This window comes from Nylanderia fulva, unplaced genomic scaffold (assembly GCF_048542155.1).
Source record: "Nylanderia fulva isolate GAGA-0341 unplaced genomic scaffold, ASM4854215v1 Scaffold25, whole genome shotgun sequence".
Classification (NCBI taxonomy): Eukaryota; Metazoa; Arthropoda; class Insecta; order Hymenoptera; family Formicidae; genus Nylanderia; species Nylanderia fulva.
The window spans coordinates 876084-900344 of NW_028190314.1; the positions used below are offsets into that span (position 1 = coordinate 876084).

The following is a 24261-nucleotide window of genomic DNA, read 5'->3' on the forward strand; positions in this document are numbered from 1 at the left end:
AATGTAACATTCTTTTGTGACATTAATTATATAAATTAGATTAACAAGAAATTGCAGAAAGCAATTATAAATGCTGAACAAATTCGTCATTATGAAATGTATTGCGTGATTTGTGTGAACTTGATTGCGCACTACTAGCTCTTAATATTTAGTTTTTACATCTCGACGAGCGTGGAAAACCATATGTATTCCAATTAGTGCGACTAATATTAGCAAAGCATTAATTCTTACAATCGTACAAACAATAAATGAGAAAGTACATATTATTGTTAGAGTGAAGATTCTCAATACATTATATTTTTAACAGTGAGAAATTTTATAAAATTTTAAAACAATCGAATATAATATATTGTATATTTCATATATTATATGTTATATGAAAATTTTGAAGAATATTAAGGAAAATTTTAAAAGATTTCAAATCATAAATTACAATCATAATTATTCAATTTTGTCTTATTTTAGCATACAATTTAATTGAATATTTATATTCAATTTAATTATTATGTCGAAAAGAGTTGATAAAAATATTATATTTAATTTAATTTATTTAAAAATATTATATTAAATATAAATATATATTTGCTATGACTGTGCAAATTTGTGAAATGATTTACGCGATTTATAAGTATTTCGTCTGTTTCTTCCACGGTGTTTTATAGTTCCTTTACGGTCTTTCGTTAACATTAACGGCTCTACGAGTTATTTTTTTTACAATTATTAGCTTCGTCTTTCTTATCATATCTTCCTTTATTACCTGTTAATTCCAGAAATCATCGTCTTTTACAAAGAATAATTATTACTTGAAATTTTGACAAATTAGATTTTCTTTTACTGCTGAAGATATATAATAACCAAAATTTATTTATTTATTATCGAATAACAAAAGCAGCAATTAAAGATTCTTTATCAGTTATAAATATTCTTAAACACATCGATTAAGAAAACAATTAAATATTAATACTGTTTTGTGTAAAAAAAATGTATATTAAGAAAATAATTATCAGTTATATGATTAAATTGAGAAATTAATTTTTATATACTATTATAGGTTTTATATGTATAAAATAATAAAGTTTAAAAATTTACTCATTATTTCTGTAGCATAATTATTAATTATAACAAGAAATTAAATAATTAGTAAAAAATTATTTATAGTATGAGTTTACAAATTTCTTTTAGCCAGCTAAGTGAAAGTTTAAAAACGTAAAAAAATAATCCCATAAATATCCCATAAAAATTTTCATACATAAATTATGTTGTATGTAAATTTTCTTTTATCGCTACTTTCATTGCTTGGATTTCACTGTAATAAACAATTCTCGATTTTAATTTAGATATCCGCAAGTTATTTAAATGTAACAATTAACGATATATATTCTTACAAAAAAATTGTAAAATATTAACAAAATAATATGCGAATAATCCGTAACAATTATATATATATATATATATATATATATTTCTTTATTAAAAAAAAATAAATGTCTTGGCAAGATATACATTGCACATATGTATCGGCATGTACCAGTTGTGCAAACGTGCATAAGAATTCAATGGTTTATTTTCAGAAGTCTTTAATAAAAACAAAAAGCTTTTAAACGTCGCACGATGAGAAATTATGGCTTTCTGTAGCGACGAGATTATGGTACCTCCGTGTAAATTTTTTTGTAAGGCACCGCACGAGAGCAAATGTGTCTTATAGTTCCATCATTAAAGAGGCCGGAGTAGTACGATATCGCATATTGCTTAATTAAGATTATCGTAACTTGAAAGGAAGGATCAATATTCCACGTCAGCATGTATTGCATACGTCAATCGAGAGATACGACATCGACACGTGTACCGCGTATATCGTTGACGTATATCGTCTCGTGATTAAAAAAAAACATCTCTTCCGTCGTGCGTATTTTCTTTTTATTAGTAAGACAAGTTTTTTAACACGTGTTCTAAAATTGCATATAATGTTTCGTCAATTCAACAATATAATTTTTTTTATATAATTATTTCATAATAATTGTATTCAATGTGATAAATATTTTGTTATTTTATATATAACATATTCACTAATTTTATAATTAATTTTAAAATTAATTCGAAGCATTTTAAACGCTTAAAAAATTTAAACATAAATACGTGGGCATTTTTCGAAAAAGTAACATTACACTTTCTCAGTAATATTTATTTAAATAATTAAGATGTAAAGCCATATTTATGAGACAAAGTTACTTGTTAAATTAAGTTATGCATCTATTAACGAGATCGTACATCAAAACAATCAGGAAGCAAAGGAGAAAGAAATATGACTGGAAATATATTGTATATACAATCTCTTCTAGAATTTTTCCGTTAACACATAAAAATATGACGATGTCTGTTTATGCATTCGATTCACATTAATCAACCAAGATTATTGTAATGAACTACGAGTCATTAACGATGACACACATAGAGGAGGCAGGATATAACGGCAGAACATCGCGATGACACATCTATATATTTTAATCTCGATGTTTCCCGTCCACGTGCTCCAAAATGCTAATTAAATAAAGCGGGCATAAAACATTAATTAGACGACAAAGATCACGAGATCATCGTGAAGAAGAAGAAGAGAAATTAAAAAGGTTGAAATTGATATAAATAAAAGGATTTTAAATTGTAAGAAAAATATACTTCGTTAAGGAATCAATTCGGTTTGTTTGTTTATTTCTGTTTTTAAAAACAATAGTTTTTTTATATATATATAACTTAATTTTTTAGTTTTTTAAAATTAATTATAATATTAGTGAAAAGATTACGCGTGTCAAATATGTGCATACTTAAAATTTGTTTAAGAAATATATTATATAAAATAACATAGAAAATATTGTCATCGAATTAACATAAAATATCACTCATTTTTATCACATTAGAAGTATTTAATGATTTATACATTAAAAATAAAATTTTAAAGAATTATTTGCTTTGCAGAAATTTGTACTATGAAAAATACAATATGATTGATTGATTTGTTATAAGTATATAATTCAGATATGTCAGATATTCAACACTGCTAGTTCTCTGAGAAAATTCCTAAAATATCCAATATTTTACGAGACGATGTTTGATAGCGATGGAATAATAATTAGATAGAATTATCTTATCGAGTAGTGCGTAATAAATTTGTAGCTGCCCTTTCAATGATCGCGATGCACATAGACTAGACATTAATAGAGAAAGCTAATTGAAGATAATAGTCGTTCAGTTCGTTCAGGAAGAAAGGGCCGTCCAAGAGCTGTCTATTAGTAGCAGCGCGATAGCTCTTAGTAACGGGATATTAATTCAACGCATTGTAGAAAAGTGGCTCTCTCTTCTACACGGTAAACCCTTGAACCTTCAATATAATGTCCACTCGTCGATGAGGGACCTTTCACTCCGCATCATCGAATTCACCAGATCGTTGATTTTCAATATTTTTGTTTTTTTAGACCCAAGAATTTAAATTTTTTCCAATATCTTGTACACACATCGCATATTTGCGTGGCTTTTTGCTTATGAACTCATATAGATTTGTGAATCTTTAAGTGCTCGCAAAGGAACACGTGAATAGAAAACATGAACAAATAACACTCTAAATAATTATGTATATATAATTGAGCTAAAAGAAAAATTATATCTTTCAAGTTTGAACGAGAGAAGAGACACTCGGAGAACATTCAAGAGAGACGTTGTTAAAAAAAAAGATCAACTTGAAATCAATTGAAATCACGGGAAAGCCACTGGTAGTACAAATAGACGATAAAATGTTGTACATGCTACACACTGTATGATTATAGATACGTGTATGTACACGTACATACATACATGTACTGTATGATTAAATTGCACGGTATTAATCTCTCACGGTTTTTCTTTTCTTCGCAGAAATCCTGGTCCCATTCTATTTCGCTTAGAGCGACTCAACTCGTTAACTGTTAACATATATATATATATATATATATATATATATATATATATACATATAAATTTAACGTATAAGACGGGCAACAAGAGCCAAATCGCGGATGACAATGCGTTATCCTAACGAAACTAAATAATTTTTCGTTGGAAATAAATACCGGTGCACAAGGCACCAAATTTTTACTTGGACACGGCCAAGATTTTAAATATGAAATAATCTCATATTTTGAGATTTAATTTCAATACCCCTTTAACCCCCTTACGGAAAATAATCGGGAATTCCCGATTCAGCGATTTTCGGATCTATATTTTTCTCTTGCATTCATTTATTTATTTTCCGTAAGGGGGTTAAAGGGGTATTGAAATTAAATCTCAAAATATGAGATTATTTCATATTTAAAATCTTGGCCGTGTCCAAGTAAAAATTTGGTGCCTTGTGCACCGGTATTTATTTCTAACGAAAAATTATTTAGTTTCGTTAGGATAACGCATTGTCATCCGCGATTTGGCTCTTGTTGCCCGTCTTATACGTTAAATTTATATTTATATTACAGAGCCTTGTTAAAACTCTTATATTTGATACACGCTGGCTTAAAAAATGCGTTTGTTTACCAACATTAATATATATAACAGAGAAAAGTATAGAATCGAAAGGATCTGAATAGCTCAGCTGGAAGAGCAGTCGCCCGGCAAGCGAAAGGTCTCGGGTTCGATTCCCGATTCAGCGATTTTCGGATCTATATTTTTCTCTTGCATTCATTTATTTATTTTCCGTAAGGGGGTTAAAGGGGTATTGAAATTAAATCTCAAAATATGAGATTATTTCATATTTAAAATCTTGGCCGTGTCCAAGTAAAAATTTGGTGCCTTGTGCACCGGTATTTATTTCTAACGAAAAATTATTTAGCTTCGTTAGGATAACGCATTGTCATCCGCGATTTGGCTCTTGTTGCCCGTCTTATACGTTAAATTTATATTTATATTACAGAGCCTTGTTAAAACTCTTATATATATATACATATATATACAATATATATCGCAAACATATCACTGGAAAATTTAATACGCGATATCGATCGATCGTAATTGCTCGCAAATATACGTTGGCCTTTTAAGAAAGTTGTTGCGCGCGCGAGTGTATTTTATCTCCGGCAAGTATCATCCGCGATCAACGATGGCAATTAATTCAATCGCGTGGTCCGGCGATATTCCCGGCACGTTATTCGAATCGCTTCCACATGCAAATCATCGGAATAGCTCTCTGTTCGAACGGAATCCTCCTAACGTTACACCTCTGACGCGGTATATCCTCCAATTCTCGCTCTACAAAATTAAATGCAAATGTACCTATTATTTATCTTTATCGATTTATTCGAACACGATGCGAGAGAATCAACAAGTCGCGCTCCGATTTCAATCTCGGGTGAAATAAATTGGCGAATTTACGCAAATAACCTCTTTGTAAGACGGAGCGGATAAAGTGCTTTTCAGAATATTTATCTCTCTTTGCTTTCTGATACTCTTCACAATTCTTCCGACATGTTTCGTATCCTTTTTTTTATTGGAGCGATATAAATCTTGTATTTAAATTCGACAAATTCACAACTAAAATGTATAAAGTGTGTGTGTATGTAGAGATTTTTTTATACGTAATTTAGTTAAAGCAGAATGAATCAAATAGTTATTAATACATCAGAGAAGAATTTATGAAATATAGGGAGCTGTCATGGAAATTTATGAGATTCGTCTTGATAAAAAAATCGATAAGAAGGCACATATTTCGATGAAAAATTAGCTTTACTATATTTATCCAATATTTTACTTCAGCTATAGAGATTTCTCGTTGAACTCTTGGGAATCGATCATTTTTTAATGAGAAATAATATTTAATATAGACTATTAAATATTTTGACAATTGAATCTCGAATTCAGATTTTAAAGTAAATAGCACATAATATAAAATAAAGCGAATTCAATGCAATAAAGAGCGTTAAGATAGAAGTTTTGCGTTCCACGATCAAGTACCGTTATTATTAACGACCGGTTTTGAGAATTTTTAGATTTCCTTTTCTTCTCTTTCTCAGAGAAAATCCGTCGTGTGTGTATATATATATATGTGTGTGCATGTGCGAAGCTCGTAAATCCAGATTTCCGACAGATTCCTCCTTCCTCATCTCGCGTGTAACCGGTCGCGAGTCAACCCCTTCGGGATTGTTAAATTTTTGACTCGCATTATCGATCACGCATTATCGGATCGTGCAAAGTAAGTAAGTCGTAACGGTATGTTAAGGCAGCGAAGGCAGAGGCCTAGTTAATACAATATATTGCGACTGGAAAAGCGTAGGCGAGCTCTCATAAACCGTTAGTCTTCTTTCCTTTTTCAGGCAAAAAGATTTATCCAATTATAATACCAAAAATATATTATAGAAAGGAGAGAAATAAGAGACAAAATATTCGATACAAAAATATGCATATAGGTACATATATCTTATAAGTAATAAGAATTTTTAAATCACTTTGAAATGCATTTATGGAGAACATATTTTTTCCCTGAGATAAATCAAGTAATGATTTCGGTAACGATAATGATTTTTTAATGGATTGCTCAACTCTGTCAAACAGCTGTTAATTAATTGTTTAAATCGAACTCCGTAATATAAAATAATGTTGTATTTTTTGTTTGTATTATCTTTTTGATTTATTGTTTACTGTATATATACGTAATTTTATTATTGTTTGTTTTGTAAGTTCTAAAGGGTTTTCTTACTCGTTAAATAAATAAATAAATAAATAAATAAATAAATAAATAAATAAAATAAATAAATGTTTTGTGATACTTCTTTCTGGATTTTTACACGTGGATCGTAATATTTAGTGAATTATTTTGACGTGAAATTGCAAATATTCGTAAAAACGAGTTGATCTTATTTCGAAACATCAAAACATTTAAAGAGCACTCAAGGGAGCACTTAAAATTCTTTTGAACGTAGCGTTTTCAATCGAGATGCAATTCACGTAGCAATAAATACGTTGATATCCATCACTCGCGAATGCGAGCACTGTCGAGTCGTACCACTTATATTAGTCATCGTTCGTGCCGGATATAATCGCCACTTGAGCGCACAAAGCTGAGAAAGGAGGAGAAGTTAACGTCGATCGAGGGAATGGAATTATCATCCGATTAGCGTTCAATAGGTTTACATGCTATTCAGAATAGAAGACAAATTAAAGATGATGATTTGAATCAATTTTATTATTTAATGAATTATAAAATATATAATATTGTTTTTTATTCACAGCAAATTATATAGTGAATTAATGCAAGCGCAAACAGTTATTTCCATCCTATGTGAATAAATTGTCATGATGACGATTAAAAAATAATTGTTTTTCAGATGCAATTCTATTGGAACATATTCAAAAGAATTTTAACAGGCTGGTTCTGAAAATAGATCTCAGCTTCGAATATTATTTCTTTCCATCGACATGTTTTCGACATACACTGGATAACATTGATAATGACAAATTATTCCACTTAAAATATATCTTACAGTGATATAAAAGTATATTGACGTGGATAAAAATACTGAGCGATCAAGCGTAACCGCGACGATGGTAATAATATGCATAGCAGGAAATATAGTGTTACGAACTCTAAGTGTGTCTCCATGTTCCGATCTATATCGGTGTGACAATTGTACCTTTTCATTCATGCAAGCCTTAAGCTATCATGTACAACGTTATTGAATCGACATATCGACGTATCCAATCAAAACAATAATTATCAAAATCAAATTTAAATAAATTTATATTTTATATTTTATATATTTTATATATTTATATTTTATATATATACTTTTATATTTGTCCTAATTCTCTTGTCCTGTTCGAAATATTTTTATTAAAAAACTTATTAAGTATATTAAAATTATAATCAATATAATTATCATATAATTATAATAAAATCACAATAAAATTATAATAAAATAAAAATAATTATAATTAATAATTAAATTAATTCTTAAAATTACTAGTAGCGCGAAACTTGATTTAAATTACGAAAAAATTTCTCGCGAGCCTTCTAATAATCGAACAGCACACTCGAGGTGCTAATATTATTAATTGCGAGAGCGTGAAATTTCGATTAAGATCAATCATGTTTTATCAATTCCTGATATTCCATTGTATTCCCATAGGTATCGCATTGTGCTGGGGTTAATCACGTTGGATCCCAGGAATCCCGTCGTCACGTCGATGCCGCGGGCAACGACGGGCACGCGGCTCTTACACCGTGCGTTACACTCGCGCGCGGTGTAATAACTTATCCGCGCGGCTCGGCGCGGCGTATCGATACGGCGGAATGATTAATGGCCCGATATTGTCTGCGAGATACCTCCGCGTCTCGGTCAAGAAATCGTTACGCTTCATGCTCGCGACTCGCTTCATCGCTCATCACGTTTACGGCGCGTAAAGACATTTAAATCTCTCTCCTCGGGATTTAACCATTTCTTAATCACTCGCGCTTTCCTATGTACTCTCGTCGTTTTACGCGATTTAACAACCGAAGGGAACCGATTCCATATATATGGACAAATTATTCGATCTTCATCCATCTTGATCTTATCAGCTCTGTTGTAGACGGAAGCGCTCTTTTATGTACCGTTTACTTTCGCAATTATTTCTTGTTCCGCGTGTCTTCCAACTGAAATATGACAACCGATGATTGATCATCATAGAATAGTTTCCATTAATATAATCATGTTAGCTTCCTCGCGAGGATACTTTATGTTTTATTTTAACGCACAAAAGTATATACACACTATATTTTATTACATTTAAATTATATATGTAGTAGAAAAAGGATGTATATATGTATAAATAATATGTAACGTGATATTAGTATTATGTATAACACGAGTGCAATCTGATCGTTTGCAATCGTTCGAGTCGAGTGTTATATTATTATATCCAGGGATATGCAAAATGAATGTTTAAACCCATTTAAAATAGAAAATGCAATAGTTGGAAGCTTTCTATTTAAAAATATAAAATGCATCTTATAGACATCCATTTAAAATAGGAAATAAAAAATAGGTATTTTTAAAATGATTTTTTCAAATATTATATATATATCATTTATATATATTTCAATTCTTATTTCTTTATTAAATTTTTATACATTTTTTATAAATATTTATAAGCTTTTTTTATATATTTTTAACTAAATAAAAAAAAAATTCTAATTGTATTTACATGTAAAATTATAAAAAAATGTTGATTATTGTTCACAGATATTTACTTGATGATTTCTTTAATAACATTTTGTTATACATACATACATTATTGATATCTCGCTTAATTTGTAGTTTGCAAGAAAAATGCATTCGAAATAAAAAATGGGTAATAAAAATCATTTAAATGTAAATGTAAAATAATGTTTGAAAACATGTATTTTAAATTCAAAATACAAAATAGGCACTTTGCATTTTATATTTCCATTTTAAATGCATCTATTTCAAATAAAGCACATCCCTGATCGTATCCATTCAAAATAGAGATGTGAGATGTTATTATACATATACGTCGTGTGAATGAACCCTTAAACAAAGTGTGTTTCGTTTAATAACTGCGTTTGCCCTCCCTCGCTTCGGTAATTATTTTCGATTGCGCCTACGTTCGAATGATTTCTCGAGCTGGTAAAACCCGCTAGATTAAATTACGGTTCTCAGCGTTTTCTCTCAACCACGGAATCGCATAATTATCGTCTCCTAAGTGCAATTTCACGCGGAGTTTAATCGATATGCACGTACGTATATATATGTTTGCGATGTTTTCTCGCGAATTGAGAGTGTAAAAATGAAAATGATATACTCGTTTACAGCTGTAAAATCGCGGCAGAAGCGTGTGAAATGTGGCGTTAAATATTAGAGATCTCTCGAATTTATGCCGGTGTAATATAATGACGTTCCACTTGTTATCATTAAATCCGTCTGATAAGCGAGATGAGTTGACAAAAGCCCGAATAAATAACAAATTGATCTATTTCTTAAGAGAAGCTATTTATTTGTACAGGTATTATTTAATATTCGTGAATGAAAAAATGGGCGAATCAAAAACTTTTATTATGATGAGACACGAAAACCTATATATGTCTTCTTTTTAAATCGATATATGCCTATATCTCAACTATTATAAACTTAAGTAATACGTCGTATCAAAATTGATAGGATAACTTGACGCGCTTAGTTAATTTACTCATTAGAAACGTGTAATTTGTACGTATTAGTTATTTATATACTAAATTGGATAATGTATCTTGAGGTTTGAAAGTTTCTTTCTTGTAATTCTTCCTTTGACAAATTACGTAATCAAACAGTGACTATCTTTGTTGATGATATTACATTAGCCTACATATAAGCTTCTAAATCTCTCCTATTTTTATTGCTCGTTTTTATAATTCTTTATTGCTTTTCTCACAGCGCGGTTAAAAAAATTAAATTAGAGAGTTTCGACATACTATAATCTGTGTATTAACTATATATCCAACATTTTACTTGGAAAGATCTAACCAAAGTACGAGTAAACACTATTAACTGATTCGTTCTGTACAGAAATTTCACACGAAAAGAGTTGCGCAAAAATATTAAAACAATTCCAATTATTCTAAAAATCTTCAGCTAAAGGAGGTGAAAAAAACAGAATTGCTTTCTAATTTTTGTATCTTTTTTTAAATATTTATCAAGAAATTTTCGCGCTGAACAAATTAACGTCTTGACATTTTTCAAGAGAGAGAGAGAGAAAGAGATAATAAAATCGTGTGTCTCTGGCAAACACTCTTTTTATATGAGGCCTCGAGGAAATCGACTCCACTTGAGCCTTTCTTCAAGAGCTGTACATATTTACAGAAGTACTGCAACGCATTGGTTGCATGCGAATGCAACCCATCCAATACCCTACAATTACGCGAAGTAAGTGCGAAACTTTGCGCGTCACTTCACGTACTGGGAAACTATAAAATCTCAATAAAAAATATCAGTCAATCATTCGCGCAAGCTTCGAGAATTGATATCCGATTACTGTAATTATGACGATCTAATCGACGTTCTCCATCGCACCCTGAATTTCGTAATACGTGAATAGGATAGATCGCATCGCTTCGCGCGCATACGAGATATAGAAAGCGCATTCGGAATATTCGCTGTGCATGCGCGATTCTGATTGATAGATCCTAACCGACGGTAATGTTTCATGCATTTATAGATTGATCTATAAATCTACGAAAACGGGGTGAAAAATTGGCGCGCACAGCTTGATATCATTTTACGGTCGGAAGATAACACCCGTAGATTATTCGTAATATTTATTTGTAATTGATTGATAGATCCCGAATGGTGTAATCGCAGTTTCGCGTGCGATGAATCGACGTATGAATCGATGTAAACAGTCTTAAAAATTTCTCACAGCTTGAAACCAGTAATCGTTTATTATTTACTACTTGTAGATAGCGGATATAGACATTTTTAAATTGCTACAACATCCCGTGATAATCATCATTTCATCCGAGGAGGATCTATAAAGCAACGCAAAAACGCACCAAAAAAAATGGAATAAAAAATTCTTACGAAACTTCGAAGTGTTTCTAACGATTCATTAACTAATTAGTGAATATCAAATATCTTGAGAAAGAGAGAGACATTTAAATCGAATTAAACCCTTCCAAAACAAAATTCCTATATGTAACAATATTTGGTGTATATTTAAAAAGATTTGATCCCTTACATTTCCTTGTTTTTTTAAAAATGTTTCAAAAAATTAACAACTTAAAGATACATTAACATGTAGATTATATGGAGAAATACTCAAGGTGCGAACTTTAATGTAAAATTAATCTCGGAAGACTTGTATCTAAATTTATTCGTATGCTTCACAATGTTGTCTACAAAAATTTATAAAGTAGACACGAGATATTAAACAAGCATAATGGCACGCATTACATCGTTAATTACCTCAAAGTTCGTCGATAAACGCGCGGCATTAACCTTAATAGTTGCTCGATAGTGAAGAAAAAAAGCTCGCGTTGCCTTCATATCTGATTATGCATATTCGTTCCCGTAATCGCACATGGAATGTTATTTCAACTGGGGACATTGCAACACCTCCGGAAATGTTTACGATTCGAATGCAAAATACTAATCTAAGTTCTAAGTAATCTAAGGTAATTGCCATCCGAGAGAGATATTTCACCTCTAGTAGGATAAAACCTGGCCACGGCCTTGCGGCTACAAGGGTGTAGCTGTACAGTAATGTAACAGGAATATATTTGCGGCTAACCCACAAACCTATTTCCTTCCTCTTTTTTGCTTTCATATAGGTAGAGGAAAATTATAAACGAATATGCCAAGTGCAAAACTAAAATCTCATATTATAAGACGCGCGTCAAATAAAGATGTTTAATAGAAAAAAACGGATAATAAATAGAGAAAAGGTTCTCCAGCAAAAAAATGATACACATATTTAAAAAATAGCTCAGAGAAAAATGTTAAAATTTAGACTAAATAAGTACTGCAGATTTTTTTTAAGTTTAGTTTTTATAGTTCCTTTAGGTTACAATTTAAGCTTCTTTTTTAGATTTTATGATCTGAAATTTATGTTGTATGGGAATAGTGTTTATTATACACTGAAAAAATTATTAAATTAATAAATATTGATTTCAATACTACCTAATAAATTATTCAATTGAAACGAATAAATACATATATTTATTTGTTTTGAAAAGGATTTTCTTATATCAAATAAATGATTTATCTGGCAGTATTGAAATACATACTTATATTGAAATTCAATAAATTTTTGTTCAGTGTGGGAAGAGAGAAAGAGAGAGATGTTGATGTTGCAAAAATGAAATATGTGCTCTCCGCGCAGATGATCCTTGCGTAAGAATTGGAAAGTTCTTCCTACGCCATTGGAGGCAACGGTGCAGTGCAAAGTTGCATCGAGCCGCGGGCCGGTTTGAAAGCTAACGTTTCATTTGCGTTCTCTACGTGCAAGAATGATGCTCTCGCCATTTTTCGTCGTCAACGATCCGTTAAAATGGTTGCAGAGCGGCGCAAAGAAGAAGAATGATTGAAGACTAGAATGTTTCTTCGAACCTGACGTATATAGCATCATCGAAGAATCCGGAAGTCGAAAAAAAATGCTTAATATTTATGGAAATGTGGAGCGGCTCCATATATCCGAATACATTAATAAATTCCACGTTTGATGCGGAAAGAGAACTCCTTTTAGAAAGCCCCGGGAAGAATTTTAAGACATTCACTTTACACACATCGTGTGGACATATCGTTGCAATCTTATACAAAGGTACAATAATAATGGTGGAATTTAAAGAGGGTTTGTGCAATCAATTTTTCGCGCGATCTTGCGCAATGGGACAAAAGTGCGCGGCACTTTTTTTTATTATCGCGCGAAGGTTGATTCAAATCGGTTCCCCTGATCTCGGCGACCGGCCAATAGCTGTTAATTATCGCGTTAAAAAATCGAAAAGATCGAGGGATCGACCGCCGGGGCCGCGTAATTACAGTTATCTCGGTGCAACGCGGTCTTCAAGCTTGCAACAATGAAACGTAATTCATTATTGTTCATGTTCCATTATCCGCGCGAATAATGACGACGAGAAGAATGTTGTAAATCAAGCGCGCGATGCTTACGAGCACTTAAAGTGAACGTTTGAACGATTCGGAAATCTCAACTTTTACGATTCTCTTTGACAATTCACATCAACCCTTTGCGTTTCAACGGATCCGTTAAATTCTTTTTTTCTTTCTTAGAGAGAAAGATTCTTTATTTTTCAAATATTATTTTTTCTATTTATAAATGTGTGAATTTTTCAAGTTTTTAAAAGTTTTATACAGGATTATTTAATGAAATTGAACTGGATACTTTATTAGAAAAATATCAAAAAATATGACTAATAAGATGAAAGAATTATTATTTTATTAAAATTGCGAATAGCTATTTTGTTTTTAAAATAAAAGAAATAATGATTATTTTTTTCAAAGATATCGCGGAAAGATATACAATTTTCGTCAAGTTGATTTTTCTTGTAATTGATTACACGTCCTTATATTTTCTATGTGACTTGTAAAGCAAGTAATACATTTACATATTGCCGTTATATGTATCAGAGAAATAAAAAAATTCGTAAGATTTTTTTCAACTTTAAAATGGGAGCGCTAATAAAATTTAACCTACTTATGCAGTCAGCGTGCATTTCTCGATACATTTCCTTAGCTTCATGTTTTTCTTCTGTTATTACTTATGCACTACTAACAAGTAATATGATATCGTAAATTTTTATCAATGCAAAGAGATCCGGATTTTGAGTCATCTTACATTTCATTAGTATCTAGGTAGAGTTAAAACATCACATTTAGAAAAATTCATATGTTCTCCTTTTTTTTTACACAATATATTATTTAATTTTATTTGTAATTAATAAAATTAAACATTTTGAAAACTAAATTAAAATCCAAAAATTTATATATATATATATATATATTAATTAAAGATATTATATTATATTAAATATACTAATTAATTTTCGAAATTATAAAATTTTTCTACAGACAAACATTTTTGGATTTTAATTTAGTTTCCAAAATGTTTAATTTTATTGATTCCAAATAAAATTCGATAATATATTCTATGAGAAAAAGAAGGAAATAATAAGAATAATTATTCAACATTGCTACTTTTTGAATGATTTTAATAACAATAAACAACTTTTTTTTGTTTACAGGAAGTATTGTTGGCGCATAGCAAGACCACCGCTCATTGCGAGCCAATCACGGTGATCCTGGCTGAAACGGAAGCGCCGGAACTCGCGGCTCTTCTGGGCTTCGTCTACACCGGAAGTGCCACGGTTCCGCGGATGCGACTGGACGCGTTTCTCCGCGCCGCCGAGACTCTGCGCATTCGACTGCCACCGGTTCCGGTGACGACGACCTGCAGCGAGCGAGTGCAAGCGGACAGTAAACAGGAAGACGTGAAGGATGTGAAAGTTAATCCCAAGTATCTGCGGTGCGATCAGTATCCTTGGTACAAATCGGGGAGACCGTCCTACGAAAATCCGCTCGACAGGAAGGAGTCCAGGATATTCCCGACCGACGGCGGCAGAGACGTCTTCAGGAACTCCGAGACGTTTCGCGAGGTCAACAATCCCGGTCCCAGCTCGTTTGGTCCCAGCTGTTCGAACGAGTGGCCGATCGAGGGTTTCGCGTATCGCGATCGAACGATAGAAGACACTTCCGCGGAGAATCGAGATCACAACTCGATGATATTAGTCGAGAAGAATCGCATGATGGCTCTTAGTAGCGAATCGTCCTTCGAGATTTATCAGCGAGACGCCACGTGTCTTCCCGAGAGACCGTTCGCGGAAGGCTACGGTAGTCTGGATCCCTCGGAGAGGATCAGATTATCGGGATACGAGAGACCGCAGATGAATCATCGTTCGGAGAGGCCGATTACGGACGAAGACGTTCACGCGGCAGGATCGGGAGGTGCTGGTGATTCTTACATCCGAAGGACACCCGACGAGTGTCCTTATCAGGCCGCGTCGTCCTTGTCGTCCTCGCAGTGTCGGACGAGGTCGTTCGAGAGAACGATCGAGTACGGTTCGCAGACGACGGCGACGTCTCAGGGCGAGGATCTCAGCTGCGGCGAAAGTTGTTGCAGGTGGAGAACTATACGTAGACACGTGGCCAATCGCGTCACCGCGTCCCCGTGGCGCCAGATTATCAGGCCTCATCATTCACCGAGGATCCCGCGATCCGTCATACCCCAACAACGTCACGTCGATGACGTAAGTATATATACTTGCTTTTAGGTGCCTTTTCATACGCAGCAGCAAATCAGTCACGTCATTCAAATTTATTAGAACAAATTTCTTTGTTCTCTCATTATTTCAAGATTAAAATTACGAATTTTGCTTTTATATTCTCATAATAACCTATTTTATTATTAAAATCCATTACTTAATTAATATAAGCATAATAATAATTAGAATCAACTAGTTGCGTGTTCTCCTGCTTTGCTGCTTCTGCTGTTCGTTCAATTGAACTTCATCAATAGCAACAAACTGCTGCGGCAGCATGCACATGAAATGGTACCTTTTAGCGATTTTATTTTCAATATTATGGATCGCATTTTTCCCCTTTGAAATCATCGAGCGTAGATAAAATGTATGTAATCTTGTTTTGCATATTTAATGCCAAACTCGATTCGAATTAGCCGAAATCCCGTTGCCCCGTATTCCGATGAGCATATAATATATAAAGGATTCCTCCAAGTGGATCTATGCCGAGGTGAATAACATTGGAACGGCATAACCGAACACGTGTTTCTCGCCTAATCTGTCAAATAAATTAAAAAAAAAAGGGCTCCGACTTACGGTCATAAATTAAAAAAAGCTAATTCAGCATTCATGAGGATGAATAAATAATCATTCGCCAATAACATTTGTTAATTTATTTCCGCGCATAAATGCGAAGCGCTTCTCTCAAATAAGAGACCCAGAAAATAAATAAAAAACGAATGTATATACTTTCGAATAATTAATAACTGATAGCTCGAAATAATTGAAACTTTCTCTCCCTTATTTCCCCTATATATTCACGCATAAAAAATTTCACACATTACGTAGTAATTCCTTGTTCTTCGATTCGCAATCCAACTATCTATTTGCAGAATTATCGAGGATCATGAATCGCGGTCGAGTGATCATCGCTCACGATGATCCAGCCAATTTTCGCAAAATACGGCGAGACCGGAGATAAACCGTTACAACCCTTAATTAATGCCGCATAGAAGCGAAACATTTTAAGCGTGACATGGATGCACGGACGTACTCGCTATGTTATCGTCGTCTCGCGCGTCGAGATTAATGAGAGAAAATGGTTTCGATATTCCGGCCTGTCTCTATAAATCGCTCGCGGTAAAACTCGCGATGTTAATTAAATAGAAACCGCGGTCCTCTCGCACGCCATGAAACTGGCGGCATCAATCGTTCTTGCCACTTCAATTAATTAATTCAGGAATGTAAAGAAACGGTTTTTAACACTTACATGCGCCGTTTTTATATTCACATATTAATTCATTCCGGGTTCGTAAAGTATAAAAAAATTATATTTTAATGACGGCGATTAAAAACTGTCTCGAACATTATAAAGTAATCCTCGATCTTATACTTTTAATCATAAATAAATCTTCAATGTTTTATATAATTTTTTAGAGTATTCGTAAAATATACGTAAAGTATAAAAAAATTATTCTATATAATTAATCAAAAAGATAATTATTTTTATTTACATTTCTCAAGATTTCTTACCGCATTAATGTATACTATCGTTACATTATTTTGAAACCTCTAATTTCATATGCGCAATTTTGATATCTCGATTTACAAGTCACGATTCTATTTGTGTCTTCCAATAATGATTTGTGAATGAGTTAAATTGAATGCGATTAGGCATTTAAATTTCATTATTAATCTACGAAAAGAGAGTTCTCGATATGTATATCTTATCGTCTTATACCATCAAATGCGAATGGTAACATACTAAAAGCTAATTTATTCCGATGTATTTCACATAAAAAAATGAATTCTACGAAAACATAAATCAATATGACGTCAATGAAACGAGAGGAAACGAGAGTCTCAGCTCACGTATTCAAGATTATATATGTAGTTCCAGCCATGTGCATGTTATTACAAGTTTATATGTCAGATAAAACGGTACTAGTAGCCTCGTGAATAGATAAAATGGTGTGACAGACATAGAAAATACGGAGGCTGCTTACGTGATTTCCATATAATATTAATCCTTTCTGTCATATCAAGATCTTTTTCTCTTTCCAAATTTCGCTTTTGCTCGCAACCCGAATCGCACAAACTAGTCGGGAAGATATAGGATCGAGTTTCTCTAGAAATCAATTAAAGAACGACTGCAATGCGTATACGATTCATACGTCAATTCTCTATATAACATATACAACATATATAAAAAGAACCGATAAGCTATTGCGACTATGTGATTAATAGAAATAGTATACGTTATATACGATGCGCGTGTGAAGAGAGGATTAATTGATGGTCGTAAACATCACAGGAACAAAAATCCACTTATAGACGAACGCGCGAACCCGGAAAATTCACGCGTCCGCCATTTGTACGCTCGCGTATTCTCAACAGGTGACGGAGAGTGTCGCGGCAGCTTCCAGCTGCGTCGTCGCCCTTCACTCGGGTTCGATGTCGTTTCGCCGTTTAATGCAGCTATCAGTTAGCCCGTTCCTCCCTCCTGGAGAGCCGTTTATCAGGCCGTGATTGCGCCCGGCCAGCTGGCGATGCCAGCTGCACGCTCGTCGCATTATTTCGCGCGTTTTCTCTTTCGACAGGAGATACGTGCCAGATTTTGTGGATGGATCGGCCACACTACTCTTGCGCAAGCGGCAGCTTGCACCGAGATTTGCAATCCTCTCGTCCGGATAAGGACGAAGAGCGAGGCCAAGCGAGATTTCCTCTCGCGAATTAATTATCGCGGTCTACCGTGAGAGAAAAAGGAAGAGTCAATATAAATTTTCAGGCTGTTACATTTTTTTTAGTCTTTCAAATATTTATATTGAATTGGTTTTTATTTAAAAAAGCTTATTTGTTGTAATCAGAAAATGTTGTAAGGATCAAAAAAGAGATATTTTGACTCCGATATTATACTCTGATCTCTATCTGAATTTAACAATAAGTTCAATTTTCTCGAGAAAAAAAGCATATTATATGTAGCTAAATTGTGTTTAAATTTTTATCGTAAATTACGAAAAGAAATGTTTATAATGATGAATAATAATTATAACATGTAATAAAATTGTCTTTTATATATATATGTATTTAATATAGATTATTCTTTTATTAGAGTAAATTATTTTAATTCAACAGGTTGCATCGTGATACTGCTGTGGAAATAAATGTAATATTTATTACGAAAAGAAATAACAAACGTAATCTAGAGAAAAAATATAACTATTTAGAACGAATAATTGATTGTTAGTTATTTTCGTTTATTAATCATTATAATAATTATTAATAATTCAAGCGTTAATGAGGCATAAAATTCGTAATTCAGGATTTTTAACTGAGTTTTATTTATAGATATAATATAATTTTTTAAATGTTATAATTATTAGATCTATATAAGCACCTATATATATAAATCTTCTTGTAATAAAAAAGAAATCAACCGAGCTAAGCAAAAATGCGATAGAAAGTCGATACTCCGGAAAATGATTAAAGTATGACGATCGATAGCAGAGATGAAAGAAAAATATTGCAAGCGTGAAAATTATAATTCAATGCAATAAATTTCACGAAAATATCACAATAGCCGATACCGTACTTATAAGTCCTATTTCACGAATTCAATCCCGGCAATTTACATTATGAAGATCCTTCCGTTGAATGTAATCGTAATTGTAATAGACGCGAATGAAGAGATTTTAAATGCTTTTCTTATCGCATCAGGGTCATTTGACTATTCAAACAGTCTATATCGCATCCGTCAAATTGTCACAATCTAACTACTTTCTAATTGCTGCTTTCTTCTGTTTCTATCAACTGTTCATTATGCGCACGCATTCCTACGCGCGGTCATCGCTTGTGCTGCAGTCGTTTTATTTAGTATTCGAGAGATGGAAAACTATGGAGATGTACATACACGACTCTTGCGCTATGCCCTATTGGCCTGATCGTGGCGTTTAGAAACTGTTTCTCAATGTCTGAATAAATTTGCAATAGATGCGACATAGTCTTCCCATAGAATATATATTAGGGGTTCCAAATTACTTTTAAAACTTCATTTTTAATACCCTGTTCAAAAATTAAATAAAATGAGCTAAACAATTAATAATGAATTAGAGTTACTTGTGCTTATTTTTGGACGTTCTTCTTCCGCGAGATATTATAATTCTGTGAATTGAGAAAAAAATATTGTTGTAATTTGCGATTAGAGAAGATAGAATGAGACAATTCAAGAAACTCGAAATATGTTGATATTTCGTTGTCATTCTAAGTTGATGAAATTTATTTAAAATTAATCGTAAGTAACTAAAAGTATCACTCCATCATAACGTAAACTGACGGTTAAATTTAGATATCACTTTCTAAATTATTGAAACGCAACGATTTTCACGGTTAATATGTCACGGTTGCCCTTTTTCTGACATAAAAGTAATGAACGCGGATAAATTCAATTTAATTAATTAATTATTTTGCTGTGAGCATAAATGTTCATTTTTATGCAAAGATACATTAAACTGTGCAAAAACACGCATTACGTTTTTCTATGGAAAATTATATATGCTATATATCTGCAACATTTTTATTTATAATTGAGATGACTTACTAAATATATCTTTGTTTAGGGGAATAAATTAAAAAACTGTAAAAACAACTCCTCCTCCCCTATTATATAATGTATCAAAATTTTAAAGGATATCGTTTTAAATAATAAATATTTTAAATGTAAGGCACTTTAAGATTGATTGTACGTATTTCGTTATTTAACTTAATTATTTCATAATACAAAAAAATTTTTTAATTTATTCCTAAACAAAGATATATTTAGTAAGTCGTCTCAATTATAAATAAAAATGTTGCAGATATATAACATATATCATTTTCCATAGAAAAACGTAATGCGTGTTTTTGCACAGTTTAATATTATCTTTGCATAAAAATGAACATTCATGCTTACAGCAAAATAATGAATTAATTAAATTGAATTTATCCGCGTTCATTACTTTTTATGTCAGAAAAATAACAATAATTTTGAAAGAGAAAAAAATGGGATTAATAATTGCATAAGAAGACAATTGAATTGACTGTTGCAGAAAATTCACAGGAAACCTAGCACTCCAGAACCAACTCGATCCACGGTAATATCGATGAGCCCGAGGGTCCATTCCCCGAGTAAGAATACGCCGGGTAGAAACGACGGGTTTTACGCGGTCGAGGTACCTACCAGTTGCGAGATGAGCCTGAACAATGATACCGGATCGCGCGAGACGGTCGGCGATGCACCGGAGACGAGCGTGCAGGAGATCTATCGATCTCCATCAGCCCCGTTCGCAGCCGGCAATCAAATCGCGCCGAGGAGCAACAACGAGCCGTCCTTCCAGAACGTCGGCAACACGCCCGCGCGATTGCTACCCGTCGTCGTTAACGACACCGTTATCACGAACGCCGCCGGATATACGACGCCGATCCCGGTTCCGCAGACGCCGCAGAAGCAGGAATTGTCGCATCCGATCAGCAGACTCTGCGACACGATCGAGTCCGACGAGAAGAGAGAAGCTTCCCCGAGAATGGAAGTGGCGGAGAAAAACGCGGGAGAGGAGAGAATCGCGAGGATTCTTGTTAATAGCGATAATAATAATAACAACGAGGCGATCGTCAGCACGATCGAGGTGGCTCAGCGAGGACGATCGACGACCGATGATCACAGGTGCGATCAATGCGGGAAGACCTTCGTCACGAGAGCATCGCTCAAGGTACGCTTCTTATATAGAAAATCAATTAATTAAATATATTTTTTAAAGACCGCTCGTTTATATTCCTGAAAATGTCAATTTTTTATAGATCTCGAAAAAATTAGTTGGATAAATTAACTATTTTTCAATTCTTGAAGTTTACTTTCTAGATCACATTCGACTATTTTTTATGGCGTTGATATCGAATTTAGCGAACCTTCATGCACTCTGAAAAAAATTATTAAATTAATAAATATTTATTTTAATACTGCTTAATAAATTATTATTATATTAGTTCCAAGTAAATGATTTATTTGGCAGTATTGAAATACTTATTCAAATTCAATAAATTCTTTTCAATGTGCAGATGCATGATCCTGCAAATCTCTCTAATTGTATAAAAATTTAGAAGTAATATCATTCCTACGAATCTGAGGTAAATTGTTAATTAAATTAACGCGCCATCCTTTTTTGTGTCCTATTAAAAATGTTGTATATCATAAGTAATTAATTTTCTAAAGTCAGACATAGCAGAAATAGCAGAGATGCAAAGTCGCGGTTTTGTTTTCGATGTTTCCATCTAATTTTCAGTTCCTCGAGCAACTTCACGATGTCCAGCAGACTCAATGAAAAAAAATCCTTGACTTTTTGCAAGACCAGAAGTTGATTTTTTCCCTGACTTTTAAGTATTATTTTTTCCAAATATATAATTTTCATATATCTATATGATAAATCAATTAAATGTTAAATCCTGAAATCCTTGAAATGTTTTTGTCAACAATGAAAAGATTCGAAAGTTAAAACAAAAATTTAAATCAATTATACAATCTGCATTACGTACGACAATCGAAACAAACATGTCACTATAAACTATTTAAATAATCACCATTTTTATTTATATTATTTGCATCAAATTTTTTTAGTTCTGTCTCTATCAAACATGTTGAAATAAAATAACACGACGAAAAAAATATAAATTACAATACAGAAAGTTATAGCGTGCCGAGAATGAAGGAAAAAGTTGATACATTTATAGAATAAAACATGTCCAATTATTGAGACAAACGTATAGAATAATGTAAAAAGATGCAGATAAATTCCCTGACAATGGCCGGTTCTCCAGATTTCCCTGAGCGCTATAGACACCCTGAACCTAGTCGATGTCTACGTGATGATGACGTACGCTCGCATGCTCGCAGGTGCACAGCCGGACACACTCGGGCGAGAAGCCGTTCCGGTGCGCCGATTGCGGCAAACAGTTTTCGCAGCTGCGCAACTATAAGTACCACCGCAGCGTGCACGAGGGCACGCGGGAGTTCGCGGCGACCTGTCCGGAATGCGGCAAGTACTTCAACGATCGCGGTTACCTGAGCTCGCACATGAAGATCCATCGGAATCGCAAGGAGTACGGATGCGCGGAATGCGGGAAGAGCTTCAATCAGCGCGTGGCCTACAACATGCACGTGCGCATACACACGGGCGTGAAGCCGCACCAGTGCGAGCAATGCGGCAAGGCGTTCTCGCGAAAGATGTTGCTTAAGCAACACCTGAGGACCCATTCCGGCGAACGGCCTTACCAGTGCCAGGTCTGCCAGAAGGCGTTCGCCGACCGTTCCAACATGACCCTCCACACCAGGCTGCACTCCGGCCTGAAGCCGTATCAGTGCAACCTGTGCTCGAAGGCCTTTACCAAGAAGCATCACCTCAAGACTCATCTGAATTATCATACCGGCACCAAGCCTTACGCCTGCTCGAACTGCGGCGGCAGGTTCTCGCAAAGCAGCAACATGAGGACCCACTTCAAGAAGTGTATCGTCAACAACGCCGTAGGATTGGCCAAATCCGGGGACGAAACCGGGGTCGATCGCGCGGACGCCGAAGGCAACGTGGCCTTGACGCCGCCCAATTCCGATCAGGAATCCAGTATCCTGACACCGATACAGAGCAACACGTAGCGGGGACACTTGGAATCGAGAGAAGAGACGGATACTTTCGAAAGTGAAGAAGGTTGACGAAGAATCAAGTGAAAATACTGTTGCAACCGCATCATTATGGTAGATGTTCGAGGGAAGATAGTGCACTTGGCAGACGTGTTTCTCTGCTGGTAAATTTATAGGAAATAGACCGCGAGAGCTTTCACGCTTTACATTTGCGACAGGTTAGTACATGTTCGTAAACATTTTCTAGGATACATCGAGAGTTGTCTACGTCCGCGTTACAAGATAACGCCATGAAATTAGGAAAAAATTTTATTCATTCTTAAACAACGCGCAGGTTTGCGCGCTTCTTTCAAAGACAATCCGATATTTAGTCAATTGAAGTAAGATATTGAAGTGAGTAATTCAAGTATCGATGTAATAATGGTATAATAATCATTGCACTGTGCCTTATTTAGTTCCTGTATTTATTGAATTATTCTCAATGTACATATATATGCAAAGCTCCGTATACTAATTTAATGTAATATTTAATAATTTGGAGAATAAGATTTTTTGATATACGAGAAATTATATGTTAAATCGAGAATTAAATAAATTGAATTTTTCAGAGTAAGTTTATTTTATTCCTCTTAACTGGATAAAACTAATTTATTTTTTTTTTAATTTTATAAATTACTGGTTTTTAATCCCAAAGATTTCTTTCAGATCTATGACTTGATCATTTTTGAAGTAGATATTAATACAATTTTTAATGGGTAAAATTGATATTAATTTAAATAAATATTTTACTTCATTGATATTAAAATTA

At 33.5% G+C, this 24261-nt stretch overlaps 2 protein-coding genes across 2 annotated transcripts in view; one reads left to right on the top strand and one right to left on the bottom strand.

Annotated features, from left to right (window-relative positions):
- Positions 1 to 24083, top strand: part of LOC114941137 (uncharacterized) — a 29940-nt gene extending 5857 nt beyond the window's left edge. Inside the window, exons 2-4 of the mRNA XM_029316028.2 lie at positions 14738 to 15799; positions 20875 to 21534; positions 22713 to 24083. Coding sequence (XP_029171861.1) covers positions 14738 to 15799; positions 20875 to 21534; positions 22713 to 23468 — 2478 coding nt within the window. The 3' untranslated portion in view covers positions 23469 to 24083. The remainder of the gene's footprint in view (positions 1 to 14737; positions 15800 to 20874; positions 21535 to 22712) is intronic.
- Positions 1 to 24261, bottom strand: part of Bre1 (E3 ubiquitin-protein ligase Bre1) — a 77821-nt gene that overhangs the window by 32248 nt on the left and 21312 nt on the right. The gene's annotated exons all lie outside the window — the stretch shown is intronic.